Source organism: Trypanosoma cruzi, genomic scaffold (genome assembly GCF_000209065.1).
Source record: "Trypanosoma cruzi strain CL Brener 1047053516671 genomic scaffold, whole genome shotgun sequence".
In the NCBI taxonomy this organism is placed as follows: Eukaryota; Euglenozoa; class Kinetoplastea; order Trypanosomatida; family Trypanosomatidae; genus Trypanosoma; species Trypanosoma cruzi.
In genome coordinates this window covers 50000-68303 of record NW_001849451.1, presented here as the reverse complement: position 1 = coordinate 68303, position 18304 = coordinate 50000, and the positions used below count along the sequence as shown (strand labels likewise).

Here is an 18304-nt window from a genome sequence, read left to right as displayed (position 1 = left end):
CTACAGGTGGACATCGTGTGAGAAACAGTCGTGCGAATGACGATGGCGCGAAGAATACTGAGGGGTCAGCTGCTGGAGAAAAGAAGGACGACAAGAAAGGCCTCGAAAAAGATGTTGTTCCGACAATCAGTGAGGGAAAACTACAGCCGCCACTCACGACAGCCGCCAGCACGAGTGCTACGGCAATAGATGGTGACAGTAAAGGCAGCCCCACAGCAGCTACGGCCCTGCAGTCTGACGATGGCTCAGAAAGCAATCCGGCCAAAAATGGCTTGAGACAACCTTCCAGTGAAAGAATCGCACAGCTCAGTACGACTCCCGATCCTGAAGACGCATCAGAAGTCACGGAGAACGCGGCCGCTGAAAATGCAGGAATCCCAACAACAAAAGCAATCGCCACAGCCAAAACAAATGACACGGTGACAACTGGTGACACCGCCGCCAATCAGCCGCTCCAAGGATTTGTGTTGGTCGCCAACAGAATGCGCGGTAGACCGTCGGTTTCCTTCCAATGGATTTGATTGTTGCCGGTTTCGCCACCGACGTGACCCTTCACCAGCAATAATCCCGATTTGAACTTCTCGCTCGTAGCCTTACAGGTAGCAGCGTCTTCACGGCAGTATTTTCCAACAAGCATGTAAATATCACTTCCATTCACAAATGCTGTTGGTCGGCTCACGTCTACTCTCTTCTTCGGCGTCTGAGGAAGTCACTTTCTCCAGAACTTGTGTCACCTTGGCATCCTTCAGCACCTCCTCCTTTTGGTTATCCGCTGTTTTCTTGAGAATTTGGGATGCAATCCCAGTAAAGCCGCTGTTTTCATCCTTCTTGCACTGCGCCTCGGCAACAGCAAATACGTCATTCCCAACTTTTAGAAGGCCGGGAGCACCCAACGAGTCCACAGTTACACCATCGTCAGTGATGACCTCCCATTGAAACCTTGGTTCATTCGGTGCCGTTTCATCAGCGGTCGCACCTCCACCAGTGCCGCAGCGAATCATTACGAAGAGAAGGAGCACCGCGGAAGTAAACACACGCCGGGACATGTTGGGCCTCTGCGGCTCACTCGCTCCTCATTCCCTCCTCCTTCCGCTGGATCCGGTCACGCGGCGACGGTTGTGTGTGCGGGGTGCCTTCACTGCAGCAACACGTGAGAGCATATAAATATGTGTGCGTGGGCGGTGTGTGTGTGTGCCGTTAGTCCTTTCAGAGCCTTCGAATTTCACAGTAGCGATTAGCGCTTGGTATTAACTTCTTTCCTTCCTAGCGTGAAAAAAATAAAGAAAAACAGGCCAATAAAAAGGGATGAAACAGTGAGCACGGCCGCCCCTCCACAATGAGTGGCATCATCATCCCCGCCGCAGTCATTCCCAACAACAACAACTCACGCACACAGACACACTGAACGAGAAGGAAGAACAGTGCACCGATAACACACAGCAACTGCCACCACCAGCACCGGCAGCAGCAGCAGCCACGGCGGGTACTTCTGCCACGCGTCAGCACACACCGAGAAACGCCCACACACGCTGCCGCCAGTCGTTTTACTGTAGTCTCTCCCCGCAACATCCACCGCACATCGCCCCGCACAGCCGGAGAATCCTCCGTCTCTGTATGAACAGCGGGAGGAACACGTCGGCACGTGCAGCTGCTGGGCAAGAATCCATACGCACTTATCCCAGGCACCCTCAATGACGCACCACGTTAGTCAACTGCTGCACGAGAAGAAAATCACGCTCGCAGCACGGCAACAAAACAATCACGATCCTCCGTCATCCCTCCTCGCTAGGGCCACAGAAAAATCCTGTACGTACGTGCGTCCTCAGCATTCACGCCGCTCCACAGCGTGTGCAGCACGGCGTGTGAGTGTGTTTGGCAGCGTCTATAATTGCAGAGCAGCTGTGCGCCACAAGAGAGTCAGAAGAAAGCAACGGCAGAGAGAGGCAGATAGCACACACGCACAAATTACTCATATCATCACACACACACGCAGCCCGTGGAATGGGTGCACTCAACCACAACAGAAGTAAAACAACAAAAAAAAGCCGAAGCGTGGGACGACCAGCGCACACACTCTCATTGCTCCCGTAAAGCAAAACACACACACAGGGAGAGAGAGAGAGAGAGGTCGCCCACTCAATGCAATAAAAACAAAACAGAAACAGTTACGGTGCTCCGCCCATGCAGCCAGGCAGGACGGCAGCGGTGCGTGTGGTGCAAAAGAGAGCACCAACGGGCCTGCATGGGTGTGCATGCAATATATACAATGGGCACATTATGTGTGTGCTTCGTGGGATGAGGTGAGGGCGAGAGTCCATGCAAGGGGACACACACAGAGAGTGAGTGAAGGACGAGTGTGTGTGCGGGCGGTGCACGGCTCTCTCTCCCTCACTCTCACGCGGCCACCACCGCAGCAGCAGCCGCACACGCAACAAGAAGAAGAAGCAAAAGAGGGGAGGTGGTGTGGGAGACCGCGGTGCTGCTGTCACTGTCGCCAACCTTTACATTATCTCCAGTTTGGCGTTTTTCTGTCGCCGCAGCATCCGGAGTTTGAGCATCCTCGGTTGTCTTCGTCCCTGTGGATTGTTCCTCCTCAAAAGGGGAAAATTCTTCGCTTGTAGATGGTTCAGCTTCTTGTTCTTGACTGCCAGTTGATGTACTCTGCGCCGTAGCTTCTGTAGAGGCAGGATATTCCTTATTTTCCTTTTGTAGTTCGGGTATGTTCGTGGATGTATCCGTGCTTTGGCTTTCATTCGTCTTTTGTTCCGGAGTTAACATTTCATTTTGGGTTTTGTGCTCCGGCGTTACTGTGTTTGGCACTGTCGTTTGAACCTGTTCACTGCTTTCTGATTTTGTACCTGGACCCTCTAATAAGTCTCCTTTTCTGGGGGCCTTTGGATCCTCGTTTCCAATATCTTGTACTCCCAGTGGGGACTGACCTTCTCCACCCGTATTGTTCTCGCCAACACCTTCACCCTTTTCTGAGGCAGAAATGTGTGGCTGAGGCGCTGATGGCGGTTGCAACTGCCGTTTTGTTTCTTCGTCTTCTCTTTCTCGTTGTGGCTGCGGCTGCCGTTGCGATTGTGACTGTTGCGGTATTGGCTGCGGATGCGGTGACACATTTGATTGCGATTGTAGCGGCTGTATTCCTTCTTGTTCTTCTTTTTTTAATTTCAGGTTTGTTTTTTCATTTCCTGGAGCATCTTCCACGGGTTCTTCCAAATTCTCTGAAGGGCCCCCATCTTTTTTATCCTCTCTGGAAAGAACATCCTGTTGATCGGTGTTAACTTTTTTTCCTTCCAAAGATTTTCCTGTAGATGTTCCTGTTGCCTGATTAACATTGAGCACATCTATTCTTAAATCTGAGGCGTCTGGAACTGGCTCTGAATTTCCAGCAGGCTCCACCGCACTGCTACCACCATTCCCTTTTCCAGCAGCAACCCCAGAATCCGCCACCTCGTCACATCTACCGCCGACACCGCACCACAGCACGCAGAGGGCACACACCAGCAGCACACGGCCAGCCATCATCATCGCCATCACTCCTGTCACTTGCGTGCAGCCTTCAGCACAAACTAACAACACGTCAACGCAAAGCAAGAATAAATACAAGGAGAGAGAAAAAAAAACAGTAAAAAACACCGGCAGGCCGCACACGCACCTCCGTCGCAGCAACTGTCGCACACACGCACAAGAAACAGCACATCAGTGAAGGCACCAACAGGACGCAGAGCAAACGGCACGAAATCATCACAAACAGTTTAGCCAATTAACGCTTTGAAGCCAACCTGCAAGAGCATGTGAAAACAAAAGGAGAGACACGGCCGCTACATCACGCACAGCCACCGCACAGCAACAAATGGCAGCAGCAGCAGAAGCAGAGAACAAACCACAAAAGACAGATAGAATCAGCACGATTGCAAAACTCACATAATATCCTGCAGACCAAAAGTTTAAGAAACAAGCAAAAATTTAAGAAAAAGATGACAAACCCAAGACTCCAGTGCGCATGCACCTATCCTCAAATGTGCGTCCACGTACGGCTCCGCTGCGAATGTATACGAGTGTGGGATGTCTTCAACGAAACAGAAGTGAAGAACAAAGCGGAGCACACATGAGGGCAGCGGAAGAAAACAAAGCAAGGCACAATCATCATAATTACTCTTACTTTATACATCGCACCACAGTAGACGTACACATGTCCCCGTGGCTGAGTGCTGGCACGCACAACCCACGCTCCCTTTAGCCCACAGCGGTGTACGCCAGCGCGTATACGGCGAGCAGCAGCGGGGCACACACCCACGCAGAGCTGCTGAGGCTGCCGTCGATTTCGCAAAGACGTGACGGTGCGCAGGTGGTCGTCGTGGATGGCGCCTCTGTCGTAGCGGCCCTCATCGTGGTAGGCATCGTATTTGATGTCTGTTCCTCAATTGAGTTCTCTGGCGCAGCAGCTTCATAATTGGTTCCATTTTTGTGTCGGAATTACGTGGTGTCTTTCCCGTACTTGCAGTATCTTTTCCCTTCAACGCAGGGGAGTTCTTACTTGGTGCTGGCGCAGCAACCGGGAGAGTTGTCCCTCCTGGCATGCCTAATGGACCTGTTGCTTTTGTCGTATCATGATTCGTACTTACTTCCCTTGGTGGAGAGGGCGGTAAACCGTGTCCACTTGTTTGCTGTTCCTTCCTGGAAACGGTTTCTTCGTGCACCGTAATGGAATCACTTAGTGACTGTTCCGTTTCATCCTCCAAACGTGTTCCGTCTCGTGTGCCAGACTCAGTGGATCAGTCATGCGTAAGTGTCGCACCTATTCCTTCAGGAAACAAAAGACGATAGACTGGAGTCTTCATTATCGTCAGCTTTATTTTTGCCTGCATTCTTTGGGCCACCCTCAGTTTGTTTTCTTGGCACAGGAAGAAGTGGACTGGGGCTTGCAACATCTTCTTCACCTGCCGTCACGCACACGGACGTGCAGCAGCAGCACGAGAGCGCAAGGAACTGCACGGCGCACACCACACGGAGCCGCACCGTCACCATCGCAGTCATCATCGCCCGTATTGGAGTCGCTGGAGTCAGTCAGTCGATCGGTGAGACGGAAAGGAAAATAATGGAACGAGAGGGAGAGGGACGGAGCACAGCGGATACAGCGAGAGAGCGCAGACAACATGAGGAGAGGGCAGCAGGCCCAGCCGCACAGTTCACACACCACGAGACGGCGTCCACGCAAGGAAGGCACACAACGCCAGCAGCCACCCACCATGCAGGAGGAGAAGACATCCACCACCATCTCCCCCAGCTCATTCCCGCAGCCCCAGGGAAATGGCCAAAACCCCGCGGCCACCACACAACGCACACGGAGCAAGCGAACCCTCATCCATCCATGACGCGGCACAAAAACTTCCTGCCATCCCGCCCTCAATGGGACACGGAGCCCAACTCAGCGCAGTCACACGCGGTGCATCACACCCACAGGAAAATGGACTCGGGGTGCGCGCTCCCTCTCTCCCTCCTCCTCATGGCCACGGAAGAAGACAACAGCCGCCACACGCAACTGCCAGCATGCACTACAAAAGGAGCATTCAAATCCACTGCAACGTGCATCTTGTGTGTGTGTGTGTGTGGTTGTGTGTGCCTGCAGAAACAAAGCAAAGAAGTGGAAAAGAGGGAGCAGAGTATGCGGAGAGACGCACAAAATGCACAGCGGAGACGCATAACGGAAACAACAAGAAGAAGACCGCTCAAACTCATGACTGCACTGCAGCCCAAGCAGTGGCAATTCACACAATATTCATTGAAAACAAAAAAACGTCCTCCTTCCTCTTATATAAACCCCATCACACAAAATAATTATAAATGAAAAAGAAATCGTCCATTACTGTTCCACACAAATTTAAAAAAAGGTCGATTGGCTGCCGTGTGGCCACACCAAATTGTCTGCATATTTTGCCCACAAAATAAAAATTAAAAAGATATTTAAATGTCTTTCAACCGTCTGACCCTCCATGTGTCCGCACATCGTATATATTTCATGGGGTCATCTGCGTGTTGCTGCTCCCCTCAGCCCTCTTAACGGCGTGTGAGTGCGGCCCGCAGAGCACAGTCACTCGTGTGTATGTGGGGACTGAGAGAAGCACGCAGACATGACGGGAGTCGCGTCTCTCCATCGGGAGAGTGAGCGCAGCAAAAGAAAAAGAAATCATCGGAGGGGAGAGAAATACTCACGAGGCCGACACCGAAGGGTGCGCCACCGCATGAAATAAACACGCAAAGCAAAACAAATCCTTAAATAAAAACACGGCGGCAGGGTGTGGCTGTGTGTGTGGCGCTGCGGGTGTCTGCCCGCCCTGGCCGCAATAAAAAAAAAACAAGAGGGAAAGAAATGTGTGCTCCGCCCCACAGGCCCTCGTCGCACGCCCACACGTCACGGCTCCCTCAGCGCGCCGTTCGTCGCGGCCCCTCCTCATGCGTGCAGCAGGCGAGGCGCACAGGGCCGTCGTCATGAGCGTGTCGGTGGGTGTGCGAGTGGAGCAGTTGGGCGGGAAACACACGGCACCCCTCACAGGAAGAGTGCAGCAAGAAACAATTGAAAGAGGGAAGAGTAAAAAAGAAAAACGTCCACAGTGATTGCCCCAAAAGCAAAAAAGAAAGGGGGAGTGAGAGACTAAAAAAAAAAAAAAAAAAACAGAAAACCAAAAAAAAAATTAAAAAAAGGACACACACGCGCAACACGCAAAAAAAAAAAAAATGAAAAAAATGATGAATTACAAACAAAAGGCAAAAAAAGAGATTTATTTTAAGGATAATTTAGTTCTTGGAAGTAATTGTGTGCAGGGGATGCCGCAAGTGTCCCACGCGGCAGGCAGTCACTCCTCAGAGAGCCGCAGACCCCCACAGTCCCAACAGAAGCAGCAGCGATGGCAGCAGTCCGCTCCCACGCATGGTGCCGGCATCGCTGTTATTTTCTTGCGACACATTTCCGAGGTTGCTGCTGAGTGCCGTGGCATTTACTTCCCTGATCTGTGAATCGGCCCCCTCCACACCACCACTCGCATCTTTACTGCTTCCCACCAAATGCCCCCATTCCGACGGCTGTTGCCCGGCAGGAGTAGACGGAGTACCCCTCGGCTCTGTTTTTGCATGATACAGCTTTGGAATATTAACGCTTTTCATTTTAAGCGCAGTCATCTCCGCAGTACTCAACGGGCGGTTGTACAGCAGGACGTTCGTCACAGTCACTGACACTTCTTCTTTGCTCCCTGCGCCGCCTGCACTGCGTTCGTCCCCTCCAATGTAGAAGTGGGAGATCTCTTGGGATTCCGTGCTTCCCAATGCACACGACGCACCCACACCCACATGCTGACCATCAACGTACGCGGTGCCCTGTTTGCCGTTCTGTAGCACAATAGCCACTTGGTGTGTTGTCTCTGGCTTCCAACTGCTGCTGAGCTCCGTCGTCTTTTCGTCACCGCACCGCAATTGCCACTTATTTTTGTTGCTGTACGACAGTCCCAGGAATACTTTATTCTTACCGGCACCATTCATCTTCTTCACGCCCATCAAAGGGATGGGAGTATCTTCCTTCGGCACCCTGTCGATGGACACCGTCGCCACAAGAGTGAAGTTGTAGTTCGCAAAGTGGTACAGCTGATTCTCCCCCTGACTGCCAACGGGCCACTCCGCCCACGTTCCCCGGAACGTCACACCATCGGAAGTCTTTGTTGCCCCTGCTGCACCGTTCTTTACTGTGGCGTTCACCCCGAGGTACTCGTCCCTCCATGTGCCATCAGAGAAGTTGCCGGACAAAAAGCCAACCAGCCCATCCGTGATCTTATCAGCGCCGCAGGCATTGTCAGATGAGAAACCCTTCTGAGCAAGTAAAGTGGTGCACAGCTGAGAGACACGTTCGTCCACTTCCTTCCAGGTCGCCACCACCTCCTTCACCCGCTTCAGCTGCGCAGTCAGACGCACAGAAACCATACCGGGTGATGGTTTCTCCCCTTCGGCCTTCTTCTTCTCGTACAGTGCAATCAACTCTTCCTTCCCATTCGTTTCACTTTTACCAATTTTACCGCTTTTGTACAACAGGGAGCTGGCGGCAACATCTTCGTCCTTCCCCGACACCGGCCCAATATAAACAATGTGCGTATTGTCCGTCAGCCAAAGATGGAGTCTGCCCTTTTCCACATTTTCCTTTCCATTTTCTCCTTTTTTGGAATACACCGGCAGAGTGACGAGCATCACGTCCCTGTCCTCAATCGTCGCTGTGATAAACCCGTTCCCAACGCCCTTCTTATTTCCCTTGTGTTTGTTGCCCCACACGCGCGAGAGTGTCCCGAGCGCCTCCGTCCACGACTCCGTTAGATTAAACTCGTACACCCTGCGGCGGCCATCATCACACGCAGTCATCATCATGAGTTTGTCCTTCCACTCCACGACGGAGGGATCACCGCAGCCGTCGGCAGACATCTCCCTCGATACCACCCAACCCGCAGTGTCCGAGGAGTACATAATCAGCGAAACGGCTTTCCCATCCTCTTTTTTTGTGCCTTCCAATGGAAACAAGAGAGTATCACCTTTTATCTTAATACCCGATCCACCACCGCCAATCAGTCGTGTCCAGGATTGTTCCTGTCTGCCGTTAGAAATCCATGGGAGATCGTAAGTATCTTTCCAAAGGATCCTTTTGTTGGTACTGCCTTCCTCATTGTTAATGTTACCTTTTACCAGCAAGAGTCCACATTGAAACACAGAATCTGCCTTATCCTCATATGTCCAGCTGTAGTTTCCAGCAAGCATGTAAATATCACTTCCCTGCACGACTGTTGTTGGTCGGCTCACATGTACCTTCTTCACTCTTTGAGTGCCAGCCAGAACTGCTGTTTGGGAGGGGCATTGTTCTCCTCCGGAAGAACATTCCTCCAGAAATTGTGTCTTCAATTTACTTATATCCAACTCATTTGATGGTTCATCAGTCAGAGCCAAAAGCTCCGAGGCAATCCCAGTAAAAACGCATTCTCCGGTGCCCGTGCACTGCGCCTCGGCAACGGCAAACACATCACCATTCACCTCAACAAGACTGGGAACACGGAGCGAACTCACTGTTTCTCCCTTCTTATCTCTCCAATCAAACAATTTCCCCTTTGAAGATCCTGAAGCTGGCGACGTGTCCTGACTGGATGCAGCTCCACTGCAGCAGCACATCATCACAACGGCGAGGAGCAGCACCGCGGAATAGAAGGGATGCCGGGACATGTTGGGCCTCTGCGGCTCACTCTCTCTTCCTTCCCTCCTCCTTCCGCTGGATCCGGTCACGCGGCGACAGTTGTGTGTGCGGAGTGCCATGACAGCTGCAGAAACACGTGAAAGCATATAAATATGTGTGTGTGTGCTGTTGGTCCTTCTAGAGCCTTACAATTTCACAGTAGCAATTAGCGCTTGATTTCCTTCTTCGTGTGTGATTGAGAGGGTGGAGAGAAAAGATGCCAAGAAAGGGGTGAAACAGTGAGCACGGCCGCCCCTCCACAGTGAGTGGCACCATCATCCCCGCCGCAGTCACTCCCAACAACAACAACTCACGCACACAAACACAAAGAACAGCAGAAGCAGTAGAAATGCACTGGGAACACACAGCGGCTGTTGCCACTACAAGCAGGAGTCACGGAGGATGCATTATTCATCACGCGTGAGCACACACCAAGCAACACCGACAAAACAACGGGACGCAAAAGGGTGCAGCCGCCCTTCGCACCACCAACGCGCTGCCACCAGTCGTTTTACTGCTTGTCCCTTCCAGCGCGCCCTCCAACGCACATCACCCCGCACAGCCAAAGAATATCGGCAAATCCACAGCGGGATAAACACGTCGGCACGCGCAGCTCCATGGCGAGAAACAATCCGCACTCGCCCACGGCACCCTCAACACCACCCACCGGCTGCACGCCGCAAACATCACACCCTCCACACGTCGACGAAAGAATTCTCGGGCTGACAACCTTCCTCCTAGCAGGGACGCCGCAGCAAGAACCTTTTATGTGCATTCTCAGCGTTCAGACCTCTATGCAGCGTGAGCGACATGGCATGTGTGTGTGTGCATGTGCTTGTGCGTCTGGCAGCGCCTATAATTGCAGAGCAGCTGTGCGGCACAAGAGAGTCCAAAGAAAGCAACGGCAGAGAGAGGCAGATGGCACACACGCAAATTACCCATATCATCACACACAAACACACACACGCAGCCCGCGGAATGGGTGCACTCAACCACAACACAAGTAAAACAATGAAAAACAAAACAAAAAGCCGAAGCGTGGGACGACCAGCGCACACACTCTCATTGCTCCCGTAAAGCAAAACACACACAGGGAGAGAGAGAGAGGTCGCCCACTCAATGCAATAAAAACAAAACAGTTACGGTGCTCCACCCATGCAGCCAGGCAGGACGGCAGCGGTGCGTGTGGTGCAAAAGAGACCACCAACGGGCCTGCATGGGTGTGCATGCAATATATACAATGGGCACATTATGTGTGTGCTTCGTGGGATGAGGTGAGGGCGAGAGTCCATGCAAGGGGACACACACAGAGAGTGAAAGACGAGTGTGTGTGCGGGCGGTGCACGGCTCTCTCTCCCTCACTCTCACGCGGCCACCACCGCAGCCGCAGCCGCACACGCAACAAGAAGAAAAAGCAAAAGATGGGAGGTGGTGTGGGAGACCGCGGTGCTGCTGTCACTGTCACCGTCGTGTTTAGTTGCGGTTTCTTTTGTATCTGTAAGGTTTTTGTTGTTCCTGAATTCCTCGTCTTCGTTTAAGGAATGTTCTGGCTGTTGCGGTTGTCGTTGTTGTTGTTGTTCTTGTACTTTTCGTTCGTGTATTTTTGCATTGCTTTCCTGATCTCCGTCTTGTGTTAGGAGTTGCGATTGCTTCTCTTGGTGTTGTTTTATTTGCTGTTCCTGTGCAGGGTTATGTTCTTCTTTTGCTTTGCCTTGTACTTCATGTTGATGTGCATTTCCACTTTGTACACTTTGATGCTGCGGTTGCGTGAGCTGTTGTCCCTGACCTTTTTCTTGTACTTGTCGTGTGATTTTTTTTCTGTTTCATCTTTAATTTCTTCATCTTCTTCCTCCTCCACCTCTGCTTCAACTTCTTTTGTTGGCAAAGATTCTTCTAGAGAAGTGGGTTTTTCTCTTCCTTCGTTTTTTTCATTTGTTGCTGGTGCTTCGGCGCCCGTTTTTCCTGGCACGGGATTTTGAATAGGTGCTGACCCCAACTACACTCCAGTACCACCCGCAGAACCAGCGGGATCACCGGTAGCCCTTCGACCCTGCTCCCCACCGGAAATGCCTGGTGACGGTGACAGACCGGTCACCTGACCTGCTGCCGCTAGCTGTACCGATTGAGCCGGACATGGCGCCTCGGATAAATTGCGCTGTAGGCTTGGGTCTACAGGAACACGTGGATCGCTCGCCTGATCTGTTACCTCTGGATTAGAATTCGTTGGATCGGAGTCTTGTTTAACATTTTCTTCTTTACCTCCACTCTCTGCCACGCAAGCGAATGGGCAGTAGCACAGGGCGAGCACCAACAGGGCGCACAGCAGACGGCACGTCATAATCGTGAGTGTGGTCGTTCGGTGGTGTGGAGCTGATCTGCACAGTGAGAGACATGGAGAGCAACAGGGGAGACGAGAGGTGCGGCAGACACACACACAGAGAACAAACACACATGAGGAGAGGGCAGCAACCAGGCATGCACCGCACGCCGCACACCACGCACGACACACACTCCAATCCACGGCAACAGGCACACACACACACAGCCCTGCCGCAACACCAACACACAGATTGAAGAGGGAGAAGCAAACAGGAGCGGCACACAAGGCTCTACCGCATGCACATACGGCGAGAGCGGTCCGTCGTGTCTGCAGCCCTCACGGAGGGTACGCGCACACACAAGAGGAGGTGCAGCGCACACAGCAACACAAAAGCAAACTAGCAATAAAAAAAGGAGAGATCCCCGCAAACCACGTAAATTGCTGGTCCACGGGAAGTGCAGCCAATATTCATCACAAAAATAATTCAGTTGCCTTTGGCCTTCTTTCATATTCAGCGCACTCCACTTCATGCAGGCCCGGCCACCACTGCAGCCGCAGCCGCACACGCAAAATAAGCGTAATTAATGTAATAATGCAAGCAACCATTTATTTGTGTTTCTTTTTGAATGTTGGCAGATGTCCGCGTGCGTTTTTTTTTCTTTTTCTTTTTTTTTTTTTTTTTTTTTTTTTGCAGAGGGTAAACCTTCATGCCTGCATTGTGTGTTGGGGATTTCTGCAGGGTGCACAATTATTTGATTCTTTCCTCTTGTGAAATTTTCTTGTGTTGTTGCAACCAACAATTCGGTTTGTGTTGTTCCTGCCTTTTGCTGGTAAAGTGTTGCAATAGATGTTTGTTTCTCCTTTCGTTGCTGTGGCACCTGATTCCTCACCGTTTATTGCGGTGGAAATAAATAATATGTGAGTGGACTCCCACACACCAGAACGTACCTTCGCTCCTATTTATTGGTGCATGGAAGGGCATGTGTGTTTGGTGGTGCCTCGTCCATATATTTTGTGGGTGTACATTCCCCTGCAGGCTGAGGGTGGGATGACGCTCCGTCGCGGTGCACTTCCCTCGCATGCCGCCCACTGTGGTTCATCATGCATCACCCCCTCACATATTCCGTGGCGCCACACCGCTGATATTATTGCAGCCGCTGTGATTCCGCGTATTTCGCGCATTTGATTGTGCCACAATACACCCGCTCGTGTGGCCGCCGCATCCAAACAGCGGTGCCCAACACCGTGAGCGGCAGTCCACATCCTTGCATGTCCCAACGCAGTGGTGTTCGACTGTCAGCCAGGCGTCAGACAACAGGAGAGTATTGTGCTGGCAGTACAACACACGGAGCTGCAGCGAATGACTCGGGCGGCGACGCATCTATTTGTCGCAAGGCAGTGGAAAGGAGTCGGGCAAAATAATGCCGGCTGCATGCACGACACCATATCCACAGCCAAAGCATGCGACGCAATGTGCGTTTCATTGGTGCTGTGAAATGCCTGCAGACGACGTCACTAGTGGAGGCATGCCACCCATGATCAGCGGACAGAAAATAATCGGCATGGGAGGTCACAAAAGGCAGCAACGACGAAGCCAGCAGCAGGAGCAGCTCTCTCTCCCTCTCTGTTGCCTCCGAGAAGTAAATATTCCACCAGCCACAGCTGACTGTGCAATCGTGACACTCCATGCACGTCGTGGCTGCGTCAACACATCCTGTCCCCTGCTGCGCCTCAAAGATGCCTCACTCCGTCCACTAAGTGCATCGGTGTGGGCCGTGCCTCGGCTGTTCGTGAGGACCACAACGATGTGAGGGTCACCGAGTCGCAGCATGTTTGTTGTAGCGTTGTTGCATGGCACCTGCACACACACACACGCAGCGCCTGCATCCCTCCCTTTTGTGTTCGCCCTCTGCCGGAGTGGCCACACACACGGGCAGCAGCAAAATCACTTCACCCTCGACGATCCAAAATCAACACCGACATCCCTCGCGACGCAAAGATCTCAGTTGCCAGCACGGGCTTCCTGTCGCTCTGCCATCGACGCTGAAGCACGGCACAGTGCACGCACTTATTTTCCTCGTGTGCAGTCAGCCGTTTGCTTCACACATTCTTCGATTGCCTGACGTCCACAAAAGCACGCCACAAAAAGCCATTGTGATCGCACAAGCTCTTGCGATGAGCGTCTGTGTGTGCATGGATCCGCTGCTCACACGTGCTGGCAGGCAGCCTGCAGCCGGTGCCCTCGTGCCAGTTCATCGGCTCCAGCATGGGGAAGAGAAAATGGCCAATTCCTCGTGTAATTATTCCCACCAGCAGCACCAACACGCTGGTCGCCAGCCGTCATTCCTCAGCACATCCAGGAATGCTGAAAAGTGACGTGGAGCTTTCAGCCAGCAATGCCACAATCCCCGCACACATGTCGGCTCCACCAAAGAAGACACACAAATCACAAACAACACCCTCCACATGTCATCCGAACATCATTCCAATACACCGCGACACGCCAAACTGAAGTATTCGTCACTCCAATGCACCACCCCACACAATCACATAGTCCATGCACCACGCACGGCAGCAGCTCACACGCGTTCAAACAAATGTTCTTCGGATCAGTGTTATCCACGTGCTGCAGTGGGAAGTAAACAAAAGAGACGAGCTGCCAAACCAGAGTGCCACGACTGGCCGCAAGTAAACGGAACGCAGCCACCCAAATGAATTCAGTCCTAATGCCCTCAGCCTCCCACCTTCTCCCACAAAAGGGCCCAAAAGCTGCCAATCAAACGTGACGTCCAATAAAGTCGCTGTGCAACAAAAAGGAGAAACCGCAGTGCCTCCTGCTGTCATCCGAGATGTTGTTTGCTGATTAATGCAGACAGGCACTCACCTGCTCCTCAAAACGGCGCTGCGCAACTGCAACGCATTCTTCAGAATCGCAATTCTCCCACCAGATCGGGAAGCTCCTACGCACCTTCGTCACACACCACAGTGCAAATAAAAAAACAATGCTTTAGTTGGACTGCGATGCGGACCGCGCCACGCCGCCGTCAGCTGCGGCTGGGTGCAGAGGCTGGGGCGTCCCATCACACCACGCGATACTTTCTGGTTGGGCGCGTCCACGGTGCGTTGCACGACGGCGGCGAGGCAATCGCACCGTGTCCGGCCCCATTCACCTCCACAGCCTGGAAGTGCGGCACCGCGACAGCTGCACTGCATCGCTCGGCCCACGCGCAGCAAAGAAGGATACTTCTGTCCACCTGGCAGCCAATCCAGCACCGCTGCGGAGGATCATTGGATTCCGCACAACCACACAACACGAACGCCTCACACTTCTCCGATGTATTGAGAACGTGCGTGGCGCAATCTGATTGGAGGCCATGCCGCCGTCTATGCAGGAAAAGCGGCGACATCGATCCCACTTCAGAGAGATGCTGTTGTTAATGGATTGCGCCGCGTACGTAACATTATTGAGATACCCCACAGCCACAATCGCGCTCCTCCTATTCAACATCGAATTTTCCCCTGAGACACTGTGAGCTGCAATAAAGTGGAATTTATTCAGCCACGCTTTGCCAAAGACGCCTCTGACGATGTCAAGCGCACGGCTTTTGATTCTATTTACTCCTCTCTAGGAGATTTCGATTTTGAATTATGGACAGACGTTTCTTCATCTCTCGCCGAACTCGCATCTGGATCCGCTGCATTATTTTATGGCTCCACCACGACAAATGATCTCCCTGTGGAGGTCCATCGTGCAGCAGCTGGCAGGCTCGCACGCTCATATAGAGCAGAGTGCCTCGCCACTGAAAATGGCATTAGACATCTCATACCTTTTGTCTGGGAACATCCCAATCGTCCACACGAATCCTGGTGGCAACGGACTCCCTCTCGGCGATGGAATCACTCCGCGTCGTCCCACTGGCCATGCAAGACTACGTTACCGAAGAGATTTGGATTACACTGCTCTCCTTGATACAGCGAGGTCACTCTGTAAACTTCATGTTCTCTCCATCGCACTGCGGTATCCCACGCAATGAGGCCGCTGACGAACAAGCCATGATTGCACGATCCCTCCCGCAGGAGGGCAGCCCAATCTGGCACGTGGACTTCCTTACTGCAGTCAGGTGACTGTACTGGAGGGATGCCCAGAAGAAAAGGAAGGGCGCGTACACCGCATGACAGGCGCCTGTCGGTGTGGCAGGGACTCTATTCCTGGCACGACCCGGACATCGTGCCACGAGTGGCGGCTCTGCGCAAAGGCACGGTGCGATTCCTGCCCACTCTTCGACAGGCCTGCGTGTGCCCTTCGTATCACAAGTAACCCTCTGTATCGGTGGTGCCGTCCCTCCCTCACTGCGGTGACCGGCCCGCCGCTGCATCCGCCAGAACCTCTTCCCGAGGTGAGCGCCGCAAATCATTGCCGACCAGCGAGCGACGGATTGACGTCCTCCTGCCCAACCTGCAGCAGAGTGCGCTCGTTCGTCCACAATATGAGGGCGCATGCCCGACGTGCTCCGCCTGGCGTTCCGATAGTTGGAGAAGGCCTCCCATGCGGGTGTCACAATGGTGCCAGCGTCTTCTTAACAGGCGCCTCGCGCACAGGTTGCCACAGAAGTTGCCAGCAGGTAAGACACGCAGGAAGCAAAAACGCGGGTATTCGAGAAGGACCACGAGAGAATTCGTTTCATCCACTGCAGAAATGCCCCCGTCGTTTGGAATTGGTAATGCGAGTGTTTGGAGTGCGCGAGCCCGCACGACGGCACTTTTCGGACGGAATGCTTGCCACTTTTGTACGTACGGCCCTTGCGCTACTCACTCGTTATTGCAACAGCATACAGCAAAAACAAGATAACAAGTTGCTTTGCGATGAATGTTGGCTAGCCTTCCCATGGACCAGTAATTCAATTGGTTTGCGGGGATCTCCTCTTTCTATTTTTATTGTTACTTTGCTGTTGTGCTGCTGTGTGCGCTGCACCTTCTTGTGTGTGTGCGTACCCTCCGTGAGGGGTGCCGACACGACGGACCGCTCTCGCCGTATGTGCATGCGGTGGAGCCTTGTGTGCCGCTCCTGTTTGCTTCTCCCTCTTCCATTTGTGTGTTGGTGTTGCGGCAGGGCTGTGTGTGTGTGTGCCTGTTGCCGTGGATTGGAGTGTGTGTCGTGTGTGGTGTGCGGCGTGCGGTGCATGCCTGGCTGCTGCTCTCTCCTCATGTGGTGTGCCCTCTGTGTGTGTCTGCCGCACCTCTCGTCTCCCCTGTTGCTCTTCATGTCCCTCACTGTGCAGATCAGCTCCACACCACTGAACGACCACACTCACGATGACGACGTGCCGTCTGTTGTGCGCCCTGCTGGTGCTCGCCCTGTGCTGCTGCCCGTCCGTGTGCGTTGCAGAGGGTGATGATAAATCTGGCAACGTTGGACAGGGTCCAAAGCTCCAGAATTCAAGGGGTTCAAGCAATCCCGAGAAGCCAGGAGCAAAATTCACGGAAGGTTTTGGACAGAGTTCAGATAAGGAGCCCATTCCTTCCGAGACACCATTGAAGACCGCTTCTGCTCCAGCAGCTCCATCTCCGACAGGTACAGGAGAAGGACCAAGTGTAGTACCCACTTTGCAAGATGGAAGAGATGCGTCTGGTCAGCAAGGGGCATCAGAAGGGAATAACCTTTCGCCAGGATCAAAAGGTGATTCCGATATGTCAGTTGTAAATAATCCGGAGCATAATAAAGAAGTGGCGCTAACTGGTAACGAAGTTAAGGAACAGGCACCAACCACGACAACCACAACGACCACAACTACAACAATGGCACCAACGACAACAACCACTGCGCCGGAGGCACCAAATGATACGGCCAGGAATATAGAGGCGCCAACCACGACGACCACCCGTGCACCGTCACGTCTTCGCGAAATCGACGGCAGCCTCAGCAGCTTTGCGTGGGTGTGTGCCCCGCTGCTGCTCGCCGCATCCGCGCTGGCGTGCACCGCTGTGGGCTGAAGAATTGTGCATGCGGGCTGTGCGTGCCAGCACTCAACCACGGGGACTTGCGTGCGTCTACTGTGGTCCGATGTATAAAGTAAGAGTAATTATGATGATTGTGCTTTGCTTTGTTTGCTTCCGCTGCTCTGCTGTGTGCTCCGTGTTGTTTTCCACATTTATTACGTTGAACGCATCCCAGAGACACTTGTATTTACTACACGAACACAACTGCTTGCATGGACGCATGTCCGTGTGTGAATGCATGCACACTGGAGCCATACTGTGCAGCCCTTTGTTTTTTGTGTTTTTACATTTTTTACTGTATTGCTTTTTGTTTACCCGTGTTTTGTTTTTAATTTTTTTTCTGCTGATTATTAATTGCTACAGGGCGTTTTGTGTGTTTTTGCCCTTTCACTGTTTTCAACTGCCTCATGGTGTGTGTGCGCTGCCGCTTCTGGGTTGCTGCCATTTGCCACTGTGCGGTGGTTGTGTGTGGTGTAGCGGCCGTGACTCTCTTTTTGGTTTCACTCTGCGTTGACGTGTTGTTAGTTTGTGCTGGAGGCTACACGCAAGTGACAGGAGTGATGGCGATGATGATGACTGGCCGTGTGCTGCTGGTGTGTGCCCTCTGCGTGCAGTGGTGCGGTGCGGTTTTTGGACACGCGATGGACGATTACTGCAGTGAGGGTGGAGGGAACGGTTTGAGGCACACGAGTAATGGTGGAGATGACGGCGTGTCTCTAAAGGCGGAT

The 18304-nt window shown here is 52.7% G+C and overlaps 3 protein-coding genes and 3 pseudogenes across 3 annotated transcripts, besides 14 other annotated features; 1 reads left to right on the top strand and 5 right to left on the bottom strand.

Annotated features, from left to right (window-relative positions):
- Positions 1-3279: a sequence feature (heterozygous, Esmeraldo-like haplotype).
- Positions 432-1160, bottom strand: Tc00.1047053510207.50 (annotated as a pseudogene).
- Positions 2395-3540, bottom strand: Tc00.1047053510207.40 (mucin-associated surface protein (MASP), putative; the record flags this gene model as incomplete). The annotated part of the gene is made up of 1 exon (XM_804106.1): positions 2395-3540. The coding sequence occupies one exon, from the start codon at positions 3538-3540 to the stop codon at positions 2395-2397; it is 1146 nt and encodes a 381-aa protein (XP_809199.1).
- Positions 3280-9997: a sequence feature (areas not merged during assembly with more than two copies in the genome that could not be assigned to a particular haplotype).
- Positions 4243-5046, bottom strand: Tc00.1047053510207.35 (annotated as a pseudogene).
- Positions 5601-5628: a microsatellite.
- Positions 5949-5976: a sequence feature (AT_rich).
- Positions 6661-6707: a microsatellite.
- On the bottom strand, positions 6868-9366 carry Tc00.1047053510207.30 (trans-sialidase, putative; the record flags this gene model as incomplete). Its single annotated transcript, XM_804105.1, has 1 exon — positions 6868-9366. One exon carries the CDS (start codon positions 9364-9366, stop codon positions 6868-6870), a length of 2499 nt encoding a protein of 832 aa, XP_809198.1.
- Positions 9998-10902: a sequence feature (heterozygous, Esmeraldo-like haplotype).
- Tc00.1047053510207.21 lies at positions 10623-11597 on the bottom strand (annotated as a pseudogene).
- Positions 10811-10843: a microsatellite.
- Positions 10903-11313: a sequence feature (areas not merged during assembly with more than two copies in the genome that could not be assigned to a particular haplotype).
- Positions 11070-11136: a sequence feature (GA-rich).
- Positions 11314-12177: a sequence feature (haploid, Esmeraldo-like haplotype).
- Positions 12178-18304: a sequence feature (areas not merged during assembly with more than two copies in the genome that could not be assigned to a particular haplotype).
- Positions 12229-12269: a microsatellite.
- Positions 14532-16390: a mobile genetic element.
- On the top strand, positions 16893-17570 carry Tc00.1047053510207.10 (mucin TcMUCII, putative; the record flags this gene model as incomplete). The annotated part of the gene is made up of 1 exon (XM_804104.1): positions 16893-17570. The coding sequence occupies one exon, from the start codon at positions 16893-16895 to the stop codon at positions 17568-17570; it is 678 nt and encodes a 225-aa protein (XP_809197.1).
- Positions 17338-17398: a microsatellite.